The sequence below is a fragment of the Pavona decussata genome, unplaced genomic scaffold, assembly GCF_977016875.1.
Source record: "Pavona decussata unplaced genomic scaffold, jaPavDecu1.1 SCAFFOLD_129, whole genome shotgun sequence".
NCBI classification, from domain to species: domain Eukaryota; kingdom Metazoa; phylum Cnidaria; class Anthozoa; order Scleractinia; family Agariciidae; genus Pavona; species Pavona decussata.
Window position 1 is genome coordinate 962,720 of NW_028145543.1, and position 16,748 is coordinate 979,467.

The 16,748-nt window shown below is 40.6% G+C and overlaps 1 protein-coding gene and 1 pseudogene across 1 annotated transcript; one reads left to right on the top strand and one right to left on the bottom strand.

Moving 5' to 3' along the window:
* Positions 1-707: 707 nt before the first annotated feature.
* On the bottom strand, positions 708-9,428 carry LOC146468810 (uncharacterized; annotated as a pseudogene).
* Positions 9,429-13,753: 4,325 nt separating this feature from the next.
* On the top strand, positions 13,754-16,744 carry LOC146468811 (uncharacterized; the record flags this gene model as incomplete). Its single annotated transcript, XM_085124167.1, has 1 exon — positions 13,754-16,744. A coding segment is annotated over exon 1 (2,364 nt), but the record flags the coding sequence as incomplete, so codon positions are not given.
* Positions 16,745-16,748: the final 4 nt, after the last annotated feature.

A 16,748-nucleotide genomic window follows, 5' to 3' on the forward strand; every position in this document is an offset into this window, starting at 1 on the left:
ACTTATTCCATAGCTATCAAACCTGTCTTGAGAGCAAAATAATAATTTCCCCTTAATACAAGAAATATTGTTGTTTTTAATTATTACTAAGGGACAAATTCTTTACTTTGATTTTCATGTCATAAGGTAGTCATTGTCACAGTCAGTATCTCCCTGCTGATCAATAGCTTTATTCTTTAAACAAGGTTAAAGTGATAATGTTTCCATTGACTGAGATAATGTGTACATATATTTGAAATAAGGAATTAAATGATACATATAGTTACAATCTTCACTAATAGGAAAAAGTGACTATTGAACAAACGATAACCCCTCATCTTATAAGAAATTTTTCACACTCAGATATTTTGTGGTCAGACACAAATTGTCACAAATCGGATGTTATTGTGTTACCCTCAGAACATTTTCTTGCAGGGCCACACTCTTTTCCAGGCAGTCAAACATTAACTTTTAACAATGAAATTATTAAAAAAAGCTGTGTCTTTTGAAATACTTTCAAGAGCTATTCCACAGAACAATTTATGTTGGAATAATCCTGACCATAAATTGCAAAAAGAAAAAGAAAAAAGGAGCAGAAGTATATTGAATCTTGTATATACAATTGTTTCCTACATAAATGATTCATTTTCACCAATACTGCACCAAAGAAAATTATTTACATTGCATTGTTATTTTAACAAATTAATCAATTGTTAACATTTTGTATGTTAACAAAGTCTGTAAGACACTAGGTAGCTTTCACACCCAAAGACAGTTTTTTCTTGTGGTTTGTGATCTATGCAAACAGTTTGGATGTGTCTAGTTTCTTTAGGGGATCTCGTTGAAAATGTAAGAAGTGTCTGTAGTCTCTCCTCTCGAAACTCAAAAACACTCTTGTCCACTAATTTCTTTACCAGTTCATCCAAGTCTTTAACTGGAAATTGTGCGACATTTTTTCCCGAACGAACTGAACGCTGCAGACTCCTGTCCATCTTTCCCAAGACTGCCCACGCTGGCTTCTCAGCCCTTGCAATTCTTGTCACTGCATTCTCTGTTACATTGACACCAAGATTAGCAATCCCTTGCTTAATGTAGTTATTACTGTGCTCTACTTCCAGGTCAAGTGGGACGTTCCTTCCTAAGCCACCATGATTGTTGACTGATCTGTTCCAGGTGAAAACTTCAGCATCACTCTCACTTAGACACCGTTTACAAGCAGCAACTGGTAAAGGCTCTCAAGAGCATACTTGGTACTGTGAGGATCATCAGGCTTGCACAGTAGCAGAAGGTACTTGTACTGTCTGATTATCCTCTTTCCATCACCCTCTGCAACTGCATCCAGGAAGTTTTAAAAGAACAGTCCTTCACTAAGTAGTGCAGTGTTGTAATTAAACATGTCGTCATCATCCCTACATGGTAGAACCTGTGACGATGTGGGGGTGGAATAATTGTTGTCAGGAACAACAACTGGGGGGTCATGACTGAGTTCATGTTTCTTTTGACTACTTCCGTTATACTTAAAAGACTGAGCATCCGGGAAATCTACAGGGAAAACGCCCATCTGGGTTTAACTCAATTTGACTGATCATTTCCAATCTCTCTTGAGTAGAAACCATGGTTTCAATGGTTTTGTCCATCATTTCCTTGTTGACAACAAGTTTCTCAACAATCATTCCTGCTGCTTTATGCAGAAACTGGAGTTTCTTGAAGTTATCCCATTTTGCTAGGTCTGCAGGGATAGGCAAATTCTTGGGTTGTTCAGTTTTATTGGTTAATCCAAGAACTTCTAAAGCTGCAGCTAGACACGAGCTGTCACCTCAAGCATCAAGAAGTCGCTGTCTGGTCGGTAGGCGGTGTGGGGATCCTCTCTTACATTTCGGCGGTTGATAACATTCCGATCAGAGTCCATAGTGCACTCATTATCAGAAGAACTTCCAGAGTAGAAGCGCCTGAATAGCAGCTAGAAAAGAGAAAAGACAGGAAAACCAGTTTCCTTGACAAGTCCAGCGACTACAAAACACAATAACACATAAAATTACTCCTGAATCCTGAAAGTAAAGTTACATTTATCAATGTTCAAGTTGAAGGGGGAGTGGTGGTAGGCAATACCCTCTCTTCATAATAATAATCCAGTACATAGGTAATCCATGTACACATTGAAGGGACCTGGAAAGTGGGGGGGATTTTGGGAGTAGGCAGAATGGATGCAGTTGACAGCCCTCTCAACAGATAACTGGTCACCGACACAAAGTTGGTTTTCAAACTTCTTCTCTCCATTGACATTAGTACATGGAAGGTATGACTGGAATTTCTTTAAGATGCCAATCATGTCTTCCGAAAGATTTTCATTTTTGAGCAGCACACCCATGGGTATCTGAAATAGAATAAATAAATATTACTTTTTTAATTTTGCTACTCAATTTGGAATGTCAAATTCCTGCTCCTATACAAAAATGGTTTTAAAACCCTACATGTTCCCAGGGGCACCAGATTCAACAGTCAAATGTTAAAAAAGTTCAAAAACATTTTGCAAGAAATCATAAGAACCCCTCCCTCCCCCCCAAAAAAAGGAAATTGACACAGTTTAACTTCCTCACATACCTTGACATAGGTCAAAATGCTCTACTCCTGAAAAGGATTTTCGCGTCAAATTCCCTCCTGCCTGGGCGCAGGACATGGTCAAGTTCCTTACTAGTAACATGATGTGGTGGTTGCACTTGCAAATTCAAAATAAAACCAAATTTGAGTTTTTAACTGTTTTACCCATACTTAAATGAGGTTTTCGAAAATTATTTTTTTGTGCTGCATGAAGTGAAAGTAATTTTAAGTAAAATAATTAAAAGAACAAAGTTTATCACCAATGCACATAAGCAAATTTTTGGGGGACAAATAAATTCTCTTTGAATAGCTTCATTTCCTATGGACAGCCAATGCTCTATTTGGATAGTGGAAGTTGGCTGCCAAGACAGCACTTTGACAATGATGTTTTTCTTTACCAGCCTGCTCGCAGGCTAGTCTACATGAACGAATGTAGACGAAAATTTTCTTTAGAAAAAAAAAAAGAACTAAACATTAATTTTGTCATAACAGAAAAATTTTGGAAAAGAAAAGTTGCTCATGAGCATGGAGTTTTTCCAAGTACTCACAGACTCAGATTTTTTGGCCAATTCTTTCGAATATATATGAGGAATGTGTCCGATACACACATCCTTGAATACTACAAAGCATTCTAAATGTTGGACAAGCATTCTTGCCACGAACACAATATAGTTCTGTCGCTGTCGTTGCTGGTCCTGTACAGAAGGCAGAACTGTGATGTTTGATACAGCAAGGAGTTCCCTTGGGGAATTGTCAAGTCTGCTTCATGAAATTCTGTTCATCACAATTTTATGGTTAACCCAATGGAAGTCAAAGTTTTGGTTATCTTTGGACATATGTCTTCTTTCCAGTTTGCCATCAATGTTATCAAAAATAATAGCAAATCCAGGATTTAAATTCGCCCTGGCTTGCTTTAGTTCCTTTTTGGTTCTCTCATTTTGTTGAGTACAATATTTGTATATCTGAGAACAAATATGCCCAGTAACACTACATCGTTCAGCTAGCACGGCAACGCCATTATCAAGTTCGAAGTGATAGAAATAATTAAAGTCAATGTCAGAAATAGTTAAACTAAACTAAACTAAACTATTTACGTGGCATTATATATTCAGACATTATGTTAATTTTTTGGTGAACTATTTCTGACATTGACTTCAATTATTTCTATCACTTCGAACTTGATAATGGCGTCATGACGACCCCGAAATGTTGTTCCTTTTTATCGTTTATCTTTACTTGTCTATGTTGAAAATGAACGATTTATTCACTAAAACGCAACGAAAACTTAGGCAATACATTTCATGATTCTCGACCAGAACGTCGAGCAACGTTTTCATAACATAAACTCGGACCCAGTGTCCACTCATTGGAACTTAGTCTCCACTCATACACACGCAATGCGCCTTACACAAAATGAAACGCGGAATATAAATTTTCAGTTCGGAACATCCTCCCGCCCGATGCAGGGAGTGCATCACATGTAACTTGTCAACAAAGTTCAATAAAGTTCAACTAAAATGTTCAACAATGTCTCATCAAGTTCAATTAAGTTCAGCAGCTATATCAGCATCACAGGCTTCAAACAGGTGTAGCCGCTGCACTGGACGGCGAGTAACACTTCCGGATGAGGTCCGCAGGGTGACGGACCGGACAAGTCCATCGCGGCCTGTGTGGGTGTCTTCCACTCGTGCACGTGACCATTGACCTCGAGCTACACGATCTTCACTCACAAGGACCAAGTCACCTTTACGGATTTCACGACCAATCTTATACCATTTCTTGAGGGGTGTCAGGGATTTCAGATACTCTGCATGCCAACGCTTCCAAAATCCATTTACGAGCCTCTGGTGATACTGAAATCGTTTGGTGAGGGCTCTTGATGTCTGTTCTGAAACATGAGTGTCTTTAGTCGGACACACTTGAAGGTTTCTGCCAATCAGAATCTGTGCAGGGGTAATCACACTGTAGTCATCAGGGTCTGCACCCAGGTAAGTAAGAGGACGACTGTTCAGTTGTGCTTCAATTTCAGCCAAAATAGTAGTTAACTGCTCGGCATCTAACATTGCTTTGGCAAATAGTTTCTTCAATGGCGTCTTAACACTCTTTACAAGTCGCTCATAAAACCCACCCCACCATGGGGCCTTCTCCGCTATGAACTTCCACTGAATCTTCTTTTCGGACAAAGCACTCTGGGTTTGGTCTGATTCCAATACTCTCCAACATTGCTGTAGCTCCTTGTTAGCAGCCTTGAAAGTTTTTGCATTATCTGACCAAATAATGCTGCACATTCCTCTTCTTGCAATCATGCGTCTCAAAGCAAGGAGAAATCGCTCAGTCGTCATATTACACACCAACTCTAAGTGTACCGCACGGGTAACTGCACATGTAAATAAACAGATATAGACTTTATCACCACTGTCTTTCAAATACAAAGGACCAGCAAAGTCTAGTCCCACATTAGTGAACGGGGGCGCAGGCTTTATTCTGTCTTCAGGAAGTGGTGCCATCCGCTGACCAAAGGGCTTTGTTAGGTAATGGCGACATATTAGACAGTTCCTCAGTGTCTGACGGACAGTCGATCGTCCTTTGATCAACCAAAATTTCTGTCGCAAAACTGACAAAGTGTGTTCAACTCCAGCATGAAGCTCACGGCGGTGAACATCATCAATCAACAACTTAACAACAGGATTGTTGGAAGGCAAGATAATAGGATGCTTCTCCTCTTCTGGTAACAGTGACTTGTGAATTCTTCCTCCAACACGAAGAAAACCACTAGTAGGACACATAAACGGGTTCAAATTGGCCAGGTTGCTGTCCTTCACTGTACCATGCCGTTTACTTGACGTAATTTCTTCAGCAAAACTTGCTTCTTGTACATGAAAAATCAACCATTTTTCTGCATTTTGCATCTCTAAACCAGTTAAAGGGCTGTCAATCCTTTCCTCCTTTTTCACCCTTGAGTTTCTAACGAATCTTCTGATCCAAGCAACAGTTCTTAGCAAGCGACCGTACTTACTGAATCTTGTGAAGTCAATGAATGGCTCTTTGGGTTGCACAACACAACTGACACTAGCTTTACTCTTCCTCTCTGGGTCAACATTTTCCCTGGAAGGCTTTGACCTCAAATCCTCGGGCCAATCTTTTTCGGACTCTTGCAACCAAGAGGGTCCTTTCCACCACAAATGACTCTCTCTTAACTGACTTGCAGACAAACCTCGGGTAGGTAGATCCGCTGGATTCTGCGGTCCTGGACAGTACCTCCAAACACTGGGATCTAACAATGACTGAATTTCAATAACACGATTGGCAACAAATGGTTTCCACTGTGAGGCGGCTCCTCTGATCCAGTGTAAAGTTGAAGAATTGTCTGTCCAACAAACAATGCGGTTTATGGGACAATCGATTGCACCTTTGACATAGGTACAAAGTCTAGCAGTAATTACAGCAGCCATCAACTCTAAGCGCGGAAGTGTAATCTTCCTTACAGGAGCCACTCGGGTCTTGGACATTACAAGACTGGTAGATGCCTTTCCATCTTCACTAACAACTCTCAGATAAACTGCAGAGGCATAAGCAACTTCCGACGCATCACCAAATGCGTGTAACTCAACTTTAGGATTCTGACTTAATGACAAATCAGTGTAACATCTTGGAATGTGAACGTGTTCAAGTTCTGAAAGTTCTTGAACCCACTGATTCCATTTCAATGAGACTTCCATGGGAATTTCCTCATCCCATCCAACACCTTGGGTCCACAAACTTTGAAGAATCAATTTTGACCTCACTGAAAACGGTGCGATTAGACCAATCGGATCAAAAATCTTTGCTGCTAAAGACGCCACTTTTCTTTTTGTGTACACTGTCTCTGATCTGGACTTAACAATGTCCGCATCAATTGCAAAGACAAGGCTGTCAGTTATCGTATTCCACTTTAAACCTAATGCTTTTGTCATTGGATGTGCTTCTGCTAAATCACTCTCCAGGTTGACGAGACTAACTGCTGCTCTGTCCCTCTCAGGTAAAGAATCCATAAGCTCAGACGAATTGCTTGACCATTTTGTCAAATTAAAGGCAGCTTTCTGCATAAGCTCAGTTGCACTTTGCTGCAATTTCAGTGTTTCCTGCACATTGTCTCTCCCTGAAGCAAAGTCATCAACATAAGTGTTCCTTAAAATTTCACTTGATGCAACAGGGAATGTTCCTTTACACCTTTTCACATGCTCTTGAATAGTACCAATGGCAAGAAAAGGACTGGAAACAACTCCAAATGTGACCCTTGTCATTCTGTAAATCTTAGGCGTGGCCTTAGGGTCCAAATCTCTCCATAGATACCGGTGTGAATCCATGTCTTCCTCTTTTAACCGGATCTGTAAGAACATCTTCTCTATGTCACCCATGATAGCTACATGATTCTTTCGAAAACGCAGAATAATTCCAACTAAATCTGGCTGCAATGCTGGGCCTGGCTCTAAGCAGCTGTTCAGAGAGACACCATTGCTATCTTTAGCTGATGCATCAAACACCACTCTTGTCTTGGTTGTCTGCTTGTCTTCTCTAATGACCGCATGATGGGGGAGATAAAACACAGGACGCCCATCTGTCGGTGTAACTTCATCACAAGGTACTTCTTCAGCAACACCATTCTCAACATACTTGTTAATCGCTTCTCGGTATGACGTAGCTTTCATTGGCTCTTGGAGCAGCTTCTTTTCTAGATTGTACAACCTACTTTCCGCTTGCCGGTAATTATCTTTCAATGCAACACGATCTTTCTTCCACGGTAAGGATACTTCATAGCGACCATCATTGTACGTTAGAGTCTCTTTAAACTTCTTCAAGACCATATCTTCAACATGAGTAGTAGAAACTGAACTTTCAGCAGGTCTAACACCAATGGACTCCAAATCCCAGAACTTTTGAAGTGTTTCATTCAATTGTTCCTCAACACCAATTTGAACATTCATAGACACAGTGCATTCTCGGTCATGACCACCTGTTGGTCCACAGAAGACCCAACCCAAAGTTGTGCGAACTGCAACTGGTTCACTGGAACGTCCTCTTACAATGTCTCTTGTCACGAAGGAATAATAGAAATCCAAACCAATAAGCACATCAATCTCCTGTTCATCTCTAGGGAACTCTTCAGGAAATACTATGTTCCGAAGATGAGACCATCTTGCTGGATGAATATCCACAGCTTCAGCTGGCCGGCATATTACTGGTGTAGTAAGCGCTTCAATACACTGAGGCTGTCCAGATTTATCAACAGGTGCCACAGTAAATGTAATTCTCTTCCGCAAAGTGTTCTTGGTAGCCTCTCCTCCAAATCCAGAGACAACAATTTTGACACTCTTCCCGTTAAGACCAAGCTCATCAATTACACTCTGCCGAACAAACGATGTTTGAGAACCAGGATCAAAGAAACATCTCACAACTTTTGAACACCCATTCACTCCACACAAAATAGCTGGTACAGTCTGCAGAATCACCTTTCCACCCGAGCCCACTGCAACAGAATTTGCCACAACTGAAGATGACACAGGAGGACCTGATGAAGGGGATGGTAATTCAGGGACCGATTCCACCTTAACTTCTTCCAAGTGAGGTCGAGCTGAATCTTGATGCAGGAGACTGTGATGTCTACCTTGGCAGTGCTTGCATGGAGGCTTCTGGCACACTTCAGCTCTATGACCAGATTCAAGGCATCGGAAACACAGACCCTTAGACGTTGCCTTTCTGAACCTTTCTTTTACAGGCAATGACAGAAAACTGACACATGACTTCAAACCATGGTTTTTGGAGCAAATGACACACTTGCCCTCTTGCGTTGTCGCACATAATGCCGAGGTGGATGACCTTTGCGAGCGGTTAAACTTGAAACGATTTTCACGATTTCCAGGATTTTCCTTTGCTGGAGCTTTCGAATCAAGAGAAGGAGGTTGGGAAGACTCTTTAGCTCTAATCAGTTGTTCCAAGAAAGTGAACAGTGTTTTCACTTCTACACAGTCCTGCTTAGCTATTTCCTCACTGAGCTCCAGTTCCCATTTTTCCACAACTTCTTTAGGTAGCTTGTCCACGATAAGGGGCACCAGAACAGGAGCCAAAGTTTCAGATTTAAACTTTTCACCCATGGACTCGACAGAACGAACGTGACCTATCACTTCATCGTAAAATTTACGCATGGAGGCTGCATCATCACAGCTCAAACGTGGCAAATGGATCAAGGATCTTACATGTGCATCGAGGATTAACCTTGTATGCCCAAATCTTTCCTTCAGGATTTCCAAAACTGGCTGGTAATTCGCTTGTACCACTGCAAAACCTTTCACCGCTTCAGCAGCCGAACCCTTTAGCGATCTCATCAAATACTCTAATTTTTGGACATCTGCCAACGACGCATTGTCGACTACCGAAACTTTTATCGACTGATAATAGGGTTGCCAACTCAAAACATTGCCATCAAAGGTTGGTAGATTGATCTTGGGTAGCTTAACTTGTACTTGAGAAGACGACTGAGATACATGTGGGTTGCTTCCCGCCAATTTCACTTCTGGCAAATGTTTACTTGAAAGATAACTCGTCATTTTCGCCATGCTTTCAATCACACGCCCTTCATACTCATTGTGACTCTCACACTCGGCATCAATGTCAGCATCTTCCAACATCGTGCACATTGTGCCTTGCACTTCTTGCAAATCGCTCCATTTGCTTGCGATGTTATCTTTCAACACTTGAATTCGTGCATGATTATCTTGTTGTGACAGGGCTTCGTCGACTGACTTCACCGTGTCTGTTAAAGATTTTCTCAGAAACCTTCTCTTTTTCTTGACAGCTTCTAAATCTTTCGACATTTTCAAACACCGTTTAAAATTCCACTGCAAATCCACTGAAGTTCCACTCGATCAAGGTGCTGCAACACACGTGTTTTGGCGCCAATCGCCAAGATGCGAAAACCCACTTTTTCGCGGCAAGAAACAGAAGTCCAACACTCCTTTTCGCTTGACCGATCGTCGATACTGTTCATCCGACTCAAAGGACCATGAAAATGAACGATTTATTCACTAAAACGCAACGAAAACTTAGGCAATACATTTCATGATTCTCGACCAGAACGTCGAGCAACGTTTTCATAACATAAACTCGGACCCAGTGTCCACTCATTGGAACTTAGTCTCCACTCATACACACGCAATGCGCCTTACACAAAATGAAACGCGGAATATAAATTTTCAGTTCGGAACAATGTATAACCGGTAGTTTTGTATTTGATAATAGTTAATTGTTTAAAATTGTTTTTAATTTTTAGGAACCCTCAGCTATTTGAACAGACTCGGTTACTATTGGGGCTTAAGGTGTTTAAATGCAACAGAAAAAAAAACGTTTCAGTTGGTAACAACAAATCAGTTCTTAAACAAAAATGTACAAAATGGGTATTGATCCATATTGAACAATATAAAACCAGAAGTCTTACCTCTAAAGAATTTGACTTAAGGAGAATTCCTAGGATTTCAGTACATCCATTCATGTGGGAATTCTGCTGCTTGAGAAGGATGGATCCTGCCACTGATACACTGGGCAACCACTCATGATTATCCTGTCTCTTTGAACTTGCACAGGTCATCAAAAATGCGTAGAAAAGAGGCGCTCTTTCCTTCCATTCAAAGCACAATTTCTTGAAATCGAATTCTTCAATTTCTTCTTTCGTTGTAGCTATAAGCATTGAGGGTTGTCGTCTTGAGCACAACCCATTTACTTGAAAAGTCATGAGCTGTAACACGTTTTCAACAATAAATTTCTTCAATGTCTCATTCTTTAACGCCGCTCTTGCAATTTGCTGAGGACACCCATGTACAATCACTTTACCAAGAACTGCATAATCGTCCTTCAACTCTTTACGAATTGTTTTACTTGGATATTTCACTGTAAGATGCACTTTGGTCTCCTTTTCTCGTGATTTTTCAAAAGACAATTCCGTCAAGTCAGTGTGAGTTTCGGTTTTACGCAACGGTGCTGATGTAAACATGGCCGGGCTACCACGAAAACCTGTGAAGGCTCTTTGTGCCAGGTTCTGTGGTCTCGATGGTGCAAAAACAGGCGCCAGAATCGCTGAAGGGTTTACAACTCCGAAAGGGATCGGACTTAGACAAATTCCAGGGTTCGCAACGACATTTGGGGCGACCGGTTTGCTGGCTAATGTAGCCGCACGCGGAGATGAAAAAATTAAACAGGGGTTGCCAAAATTGAGAGACTTTTTCGCCTCCAGCGAGTTGCCAGGATCCTTTGCCAATCTTTTAACACAAAGAAGAACGTCACCGTCAAAATCTCTTCGAATTTCTTCACCAATTTTGTCCACTTTGTGCAGGGCATTCTTGTATCGCACGAGCCGATTATAACACTTTGTGCGACAGATCGCCAGCTTTTTGCAATCCACGTAAACAGACAGATCTATATTCGTTCCACGAATTATTAAAGAACGTATGTCCAAAGCACTCTTTCCAAATACATATATCTTTTCCTTTGCAACGATAAATTTTCCTCTACAAAGAATACAACATTCACCGCCGCAAGAAGTCTTCTTTGGCGTTTCATTTATCGTTGCTCATTTCAGGTTCCAAAGCGGGAAATCTCGCCTGTACCCGCAAACTGCGGTTGCGCAAGAGCCATTCGAGATCATTCTATCATGTAATCTGATTGGCCAACAAGAAAACAAAAGTTTCTACGTCACGGAAATCGTTTTGCGGCTCGGGTAGCAGACGTTATTTCTCGGCGGAGAGAATCTTGACAGCCGGAAATACGTCTGCGTTCGCAGACTATATCTAGGTAAGCTCTGCTGCCAATTTGTTTTTTTTGGGAAATAGTACTTTCGGAGAAATTACGAATATGGTTGTGCTTGTTTTTCCTGCTTGTCAAAATGGCTGACAGGCAACATAGTAAGACGAACATTGTCATCTTGACTACAAAACCCAAAATACTTTAACGGCAAAGTGTCTCTACCATCTGTGTGAATTTCATTTGAATTGGTTGACATGCACTCGAGAACCAGACTCGTTTATTTTTTTACTACTTGAGAGTCAATTTTTTGGTCAAAACATAGACCTCAGGCCCGAGGTGATCAAGTGCAGTTACCATGGCGATGACACAACTGTCAATCCAAATATGGCTGTTTTTGTTCATCCCTCCAGGTAACCTACCCCCACACAGAAAATGAAGGGGGTTAAAAATTTTCATTTACAACTTTGCTTCACTTTCCTGGAGAATTGCTCTTAATGGTTTGGTTGTCCGATTTGCCATTTCCCAAGCCACATGGCTTTAGTTTTTTCAATATTTAGTCAGTCCTGAATTATCTCCAAAAGAGTTGACAGATCTTAAGGAATTTTCCACAGATTCCAAGTCGTCGCACAAAAAAACATTAGTGTCATCAGTGAATTGACTCAATTTAATTTCCTTGCTGAACAAAAAGATACTCCTAATTTCATTACTTTGTCGAAATTTTTTTTTGACATTAACTCTGCAGAAAGTATAAATAAAAAAGGGGACAATGGACCACCTTGCCTCCTCTAGAAGGTTTGATCCAGTCTGTTGCATAACCATTATTCAGGACTAGATATCGGAATAGATAGTGGACACCCATCCTCTCACATTATTACCAAAGTTGAACAATTGAAAGGCATGTTGTATACAAGCCCATTCCAAAGTGTCAAAAGCTTTCCTAAAATCGATGGAAAGAAGAATACCAGGGGAGTTAAGTTTGCTGGTTTGCTCATTTACGTCACTGATAAGCCTAATGTTTCCCCAATATATCGGCCCTTTACAAAACCAGTTTGATCCGGGTGGATTAAACTAGATAACACAGGTTCAATTCGTTTAGCTATGGCTTTGGAAGCAGTTTTATAGTCTACATTTAAAAGGGTTATAGGTCTCCAGTTTTGAAGTAGGTTTAAAGAAGTATCTTCCTTGGGAATTAGGGTTACGGCTCCCCTTCGTTGTGAAATTGATAGTCTAGCCTTTTCATGACCTGTGTTGAGGTTCCTAACTAAATTTTCTCCAACAAGGTCAAAGAAGGCCAAGTAAAATTCTACAGTAAGGCCGTCTTTTCCGGGGGATTTATCTTTTTCAAAAGAGGTCAAAATTGTCCTGCATTCCTCAAAGAATAGGGAGCCATGTAGCTTTTCGCTCTCCTAATTTGATAATTGTGGCAGTTCCAGGTCCTCTGTGAAATGACGAAGTGCCTCTTCTGACAAATTTATTTTAGAGGAGTAGAGATTGCTGTAATAATGCTCTATTTGCTCAAAAAGAATTTGTTCTCCGTTCGAAATAACAATTCTGCCCAAATCATCAATGAAAGAGCCGAGAACTTTATAATCCTTAAATGATGGATTTATCTATATGTAGACTCCTCTACCGTGATGTGATCCGTGGGAAAACACTATATCTCCACCCCATTCACTCTTCCAGAATGATTCATCGCTAGCATCTGAATACGTTTCTTGCAAGAAATAAAAAAAAAGGTTTTTGATCTTTAAGAAACGAGAAAATACTTCTCCTCTTTCCACAATCTCTCAGACTGCGAACATTTAGGGAAACAAATTTGCATAGATCCTTCGAATTACTCATCACACATGTGACAAAGGACAGTATTCTTCAGTGCAAAAGAAAAACGGTAAAAACAAAAAGTACAAACTTACACTTAGTTACATTTAAAGACTTACCCCATTCCAAAACTATCCTCTTCCTTTCCTCTTAAAAAGAGAATGATTTCGAACTAAACATCGATATATGTATATATATCGTAATTGATGCGCATACAAATAATGCTATATAATTAAGAAATTAACCGATGCAATTACCTTTAACACGTCATATATAATTAACTGTAATACAGAACGCAGTTTAGACCCCTGAAGAAGGCGTAAGCCGAAACGCGTCGGGTCAATAAAGGTTTCAATAACAGATGTAGTCCATTCTCCTTTGTTCAAATTATATAATCTCTTGGAATGACTACTACTCGACAAACAAGAAACAAGAAGAACAGAAATCAGGACGAAGAAATGTATCGCGCGGAAACAAATGAGCGCGCGCAAGACAGCGATAATGATGTAACACCATCCGCGAGTTTTATCACAACAAGGAATCACAATTCAGAACCAACGGAGCTTCCAACGGAACTCGGGTGGAAGATATACGACATCAACGAAAAAAGCATGAAGATGAGACTACATGCGGACTTCCTTAAGACCTGTATGGAGGAAGATATCATCCCGAAAGGATTGACTGTCGACTTAACATCGACATTAGAAGATAAAGACAACGAAATCTTCAACAACAAATGGAAGCAAATTTTAAAAAAATGCTCACGGGAGCTTATGTCATGCCTCGTTGAGCACTATGAAAGGCAAATAACACTAAATGCTACTGTGATAGCGGACACTTACGAGTCGCTTGACAAGATAGAAGGCTGGACTGAGAGGGATAAACAACAATTAGAAGAGGAAGTGAAATCAATAATTGACGGCAAAGAGCAAAAGATAAAAGAGGCAAAACAAAAGAAGCTGGAAACAGCCCGCAAGAATAAAGATACAGCGCTACCCCCCAGACGTGGGAATGAAACTTATGCGGACGTTTTGAAGAGACACATCCGCGAGAGATTAAACCCCAGTGGCTCTGAAAAAACGGAGAAGACAAGACCAAAAAAAGGAGACGGCCAAGGTAGGGGCTACGTACCCCCTAGACGAGAAAACACGTGGGGCCGCTCACGCTATCAACAACAACCGAGGTATTTTGAACAGCGACAACGTTTTTTAAAATGGCGCCCACCCAACAGATCCAGATACAAAGACTAGACTATAAATTTCGTCGAAATAGATTTACCGGTAGCCAGAATTTGGAACGGAAAGGGACAACGAATAATGGAAATTTCAAAACAACCAAACGTAATGGATCATATAAAACAGAAGAAATTTTGAAGAGACGAATAGTAAACTTGTCTGATATTCGACTCACTCAATCAGAAACAGATCTACTTCAGAAAGGACTGAACTTTTGTCCTACACCTCCTCCTCCTACAATAGATAATATTAACAAGGATATTGATGCCTTTGCTCGCAGACTTAGCCTCAGGGAATACCATACCCCAGAGAACATAGATGAAATGGCCGACAATCCCAGCTACCAACCCACAATACTTGAAAAGCTGAATCACCGGGAGCAAATGACTTACTATAGACCCTCACGGGAACCATATTTGAATACATACATTGAAAAGTTTAGACAAGAAATCACCGACAGAACAGTACATAATCGTCGTTTTCAACGCAACAATCTTAGTAAGCGTGAACGATTAGCTTTGGATAGACTAAGTAACAATAGAGACATAATTATAAAACCCGCAGACAAGGGTGGAGCTACTGTTATTCTCAACACAACCGACTACCTACAGGAGGCCAAACGCCAACTAGATAATGACACGTATTACAAGAGGATAGAAGAAGATTGCACTTCGATACATGAACAAGCGATTAACCATTGCATAGACGATCTCGTGAGGAACGGAGAAATACAACATGACGTAGCAAAACTTTTAAAACCTGCGCAATCTAGAACCCCAATATTCTACATGCTCCCTAAAATACATAAAATCAATAACCCTGGCAGACCAGTTATCTCCTCTGTTAACAGCCACACGGAGAAGATATCAGCTTATGTGGATGAATATTTAAAACCTATAGCAGAACGATTACCTTCCTACATTCGTGACACGACAGACTTCATTCAAAGGATTAAAGTCTTGGGAAAACTACCCGTAGAATGTTATTTAGTAACATTAGACGTTTCAAGCTTATATACAAATATCGACATTGACGAAGGACTCACTGTCGTTCAGGAGGAACTTATGAAAACGAACCGGGTCAAGCCATCGCCACAAACTTTGACTTGCCTCCTTGAAAAGGTTTTAAGATTGAACAACTTCACTTTCAATGACGAGCATTTTCTCCAGATCAAGGGGACAGCAATGGGAACCAGAGTTGCACCAAACTTCGCAAATGTCTACATGGGAAGATTCGAAGAAAACTTTGTATACAAAACAGAGTGGTCCAACCACGTTATAATCTGGTTACGGTTTATAGATGACATTTTCTTAATATGGAAAGGGGACACAGACTCCTTAACGGAATTCATTGACCACTTGAACAATGCAGCACCGTCCATCAAATTCACACACGAAATATCCACTAATTCAGTTAACTTTCTGGATACCACAGTTCTAAAGGATAGACAGGGCAACATCAGCACAGACGTCTATCAGAAACCCACAGACACACATCCATACCTACACTGGACTTCAGCTCATCCACCACATCTTAAACAAAGCATCCCGTACAGCCAAGCGTTGAGATTGAGAAGAATATGCTCTTCTACTGACACATTGAAGAAACGGATAGTCGAATATGCTGATTTCTTTGTAGCATGTGGTTACCAACGGACCAAGGTTTTACGAGAAATGCAAAAAGTCCTCACAATGACACAAGAAGAATGCCTACAGACCAGAGAAAGGGAATCTAATAATCGTATCCCCCTAGTCACTACATTTAATCCACATACCACTTTTATTGCGGAGATTGCAAGAAGAAACTGGAACTTCCTCCAATCTAAAGAACGACTGGCCCACATATTCAACAAACCACCCTTAGTGGCTTACAGACGCCCAATGAGTCTTCGTGATAGACTGGTTAGTACTAAATTTAAGACAGTTAACAACACTCTTGCACCAAGAGGCTGCGAAGCATGCGGAAAACCAAAGTGTAGCTGGTGCAAAGGAATTAACAAAACCACCACATTTACGGGCAGCAACGAAAACAAGACCTTTAAAATATTCCACTCTGTAAACTGCCAGTCTTCATGGGTTATATACATCATTGAGTGTAACATCTGCAATCTCCAGTACATAGGCAAGAGCGAAACAGCGTTCAATCTTCGCCTAAACAACCACAGAAACCACATCAAAAAGGGAATCAGCAGTTGTGAACTTACGGAACACTTTCTACATAATAAACGAACACACAACTTCGACAATAACGCAATTATTACAATAATAGAACAGATCAGGAAAGATAATATAAGCAACGAACAGAAAAAAGATCTTCTTAGACACCGGGAGATATTCTGGCAAAAGA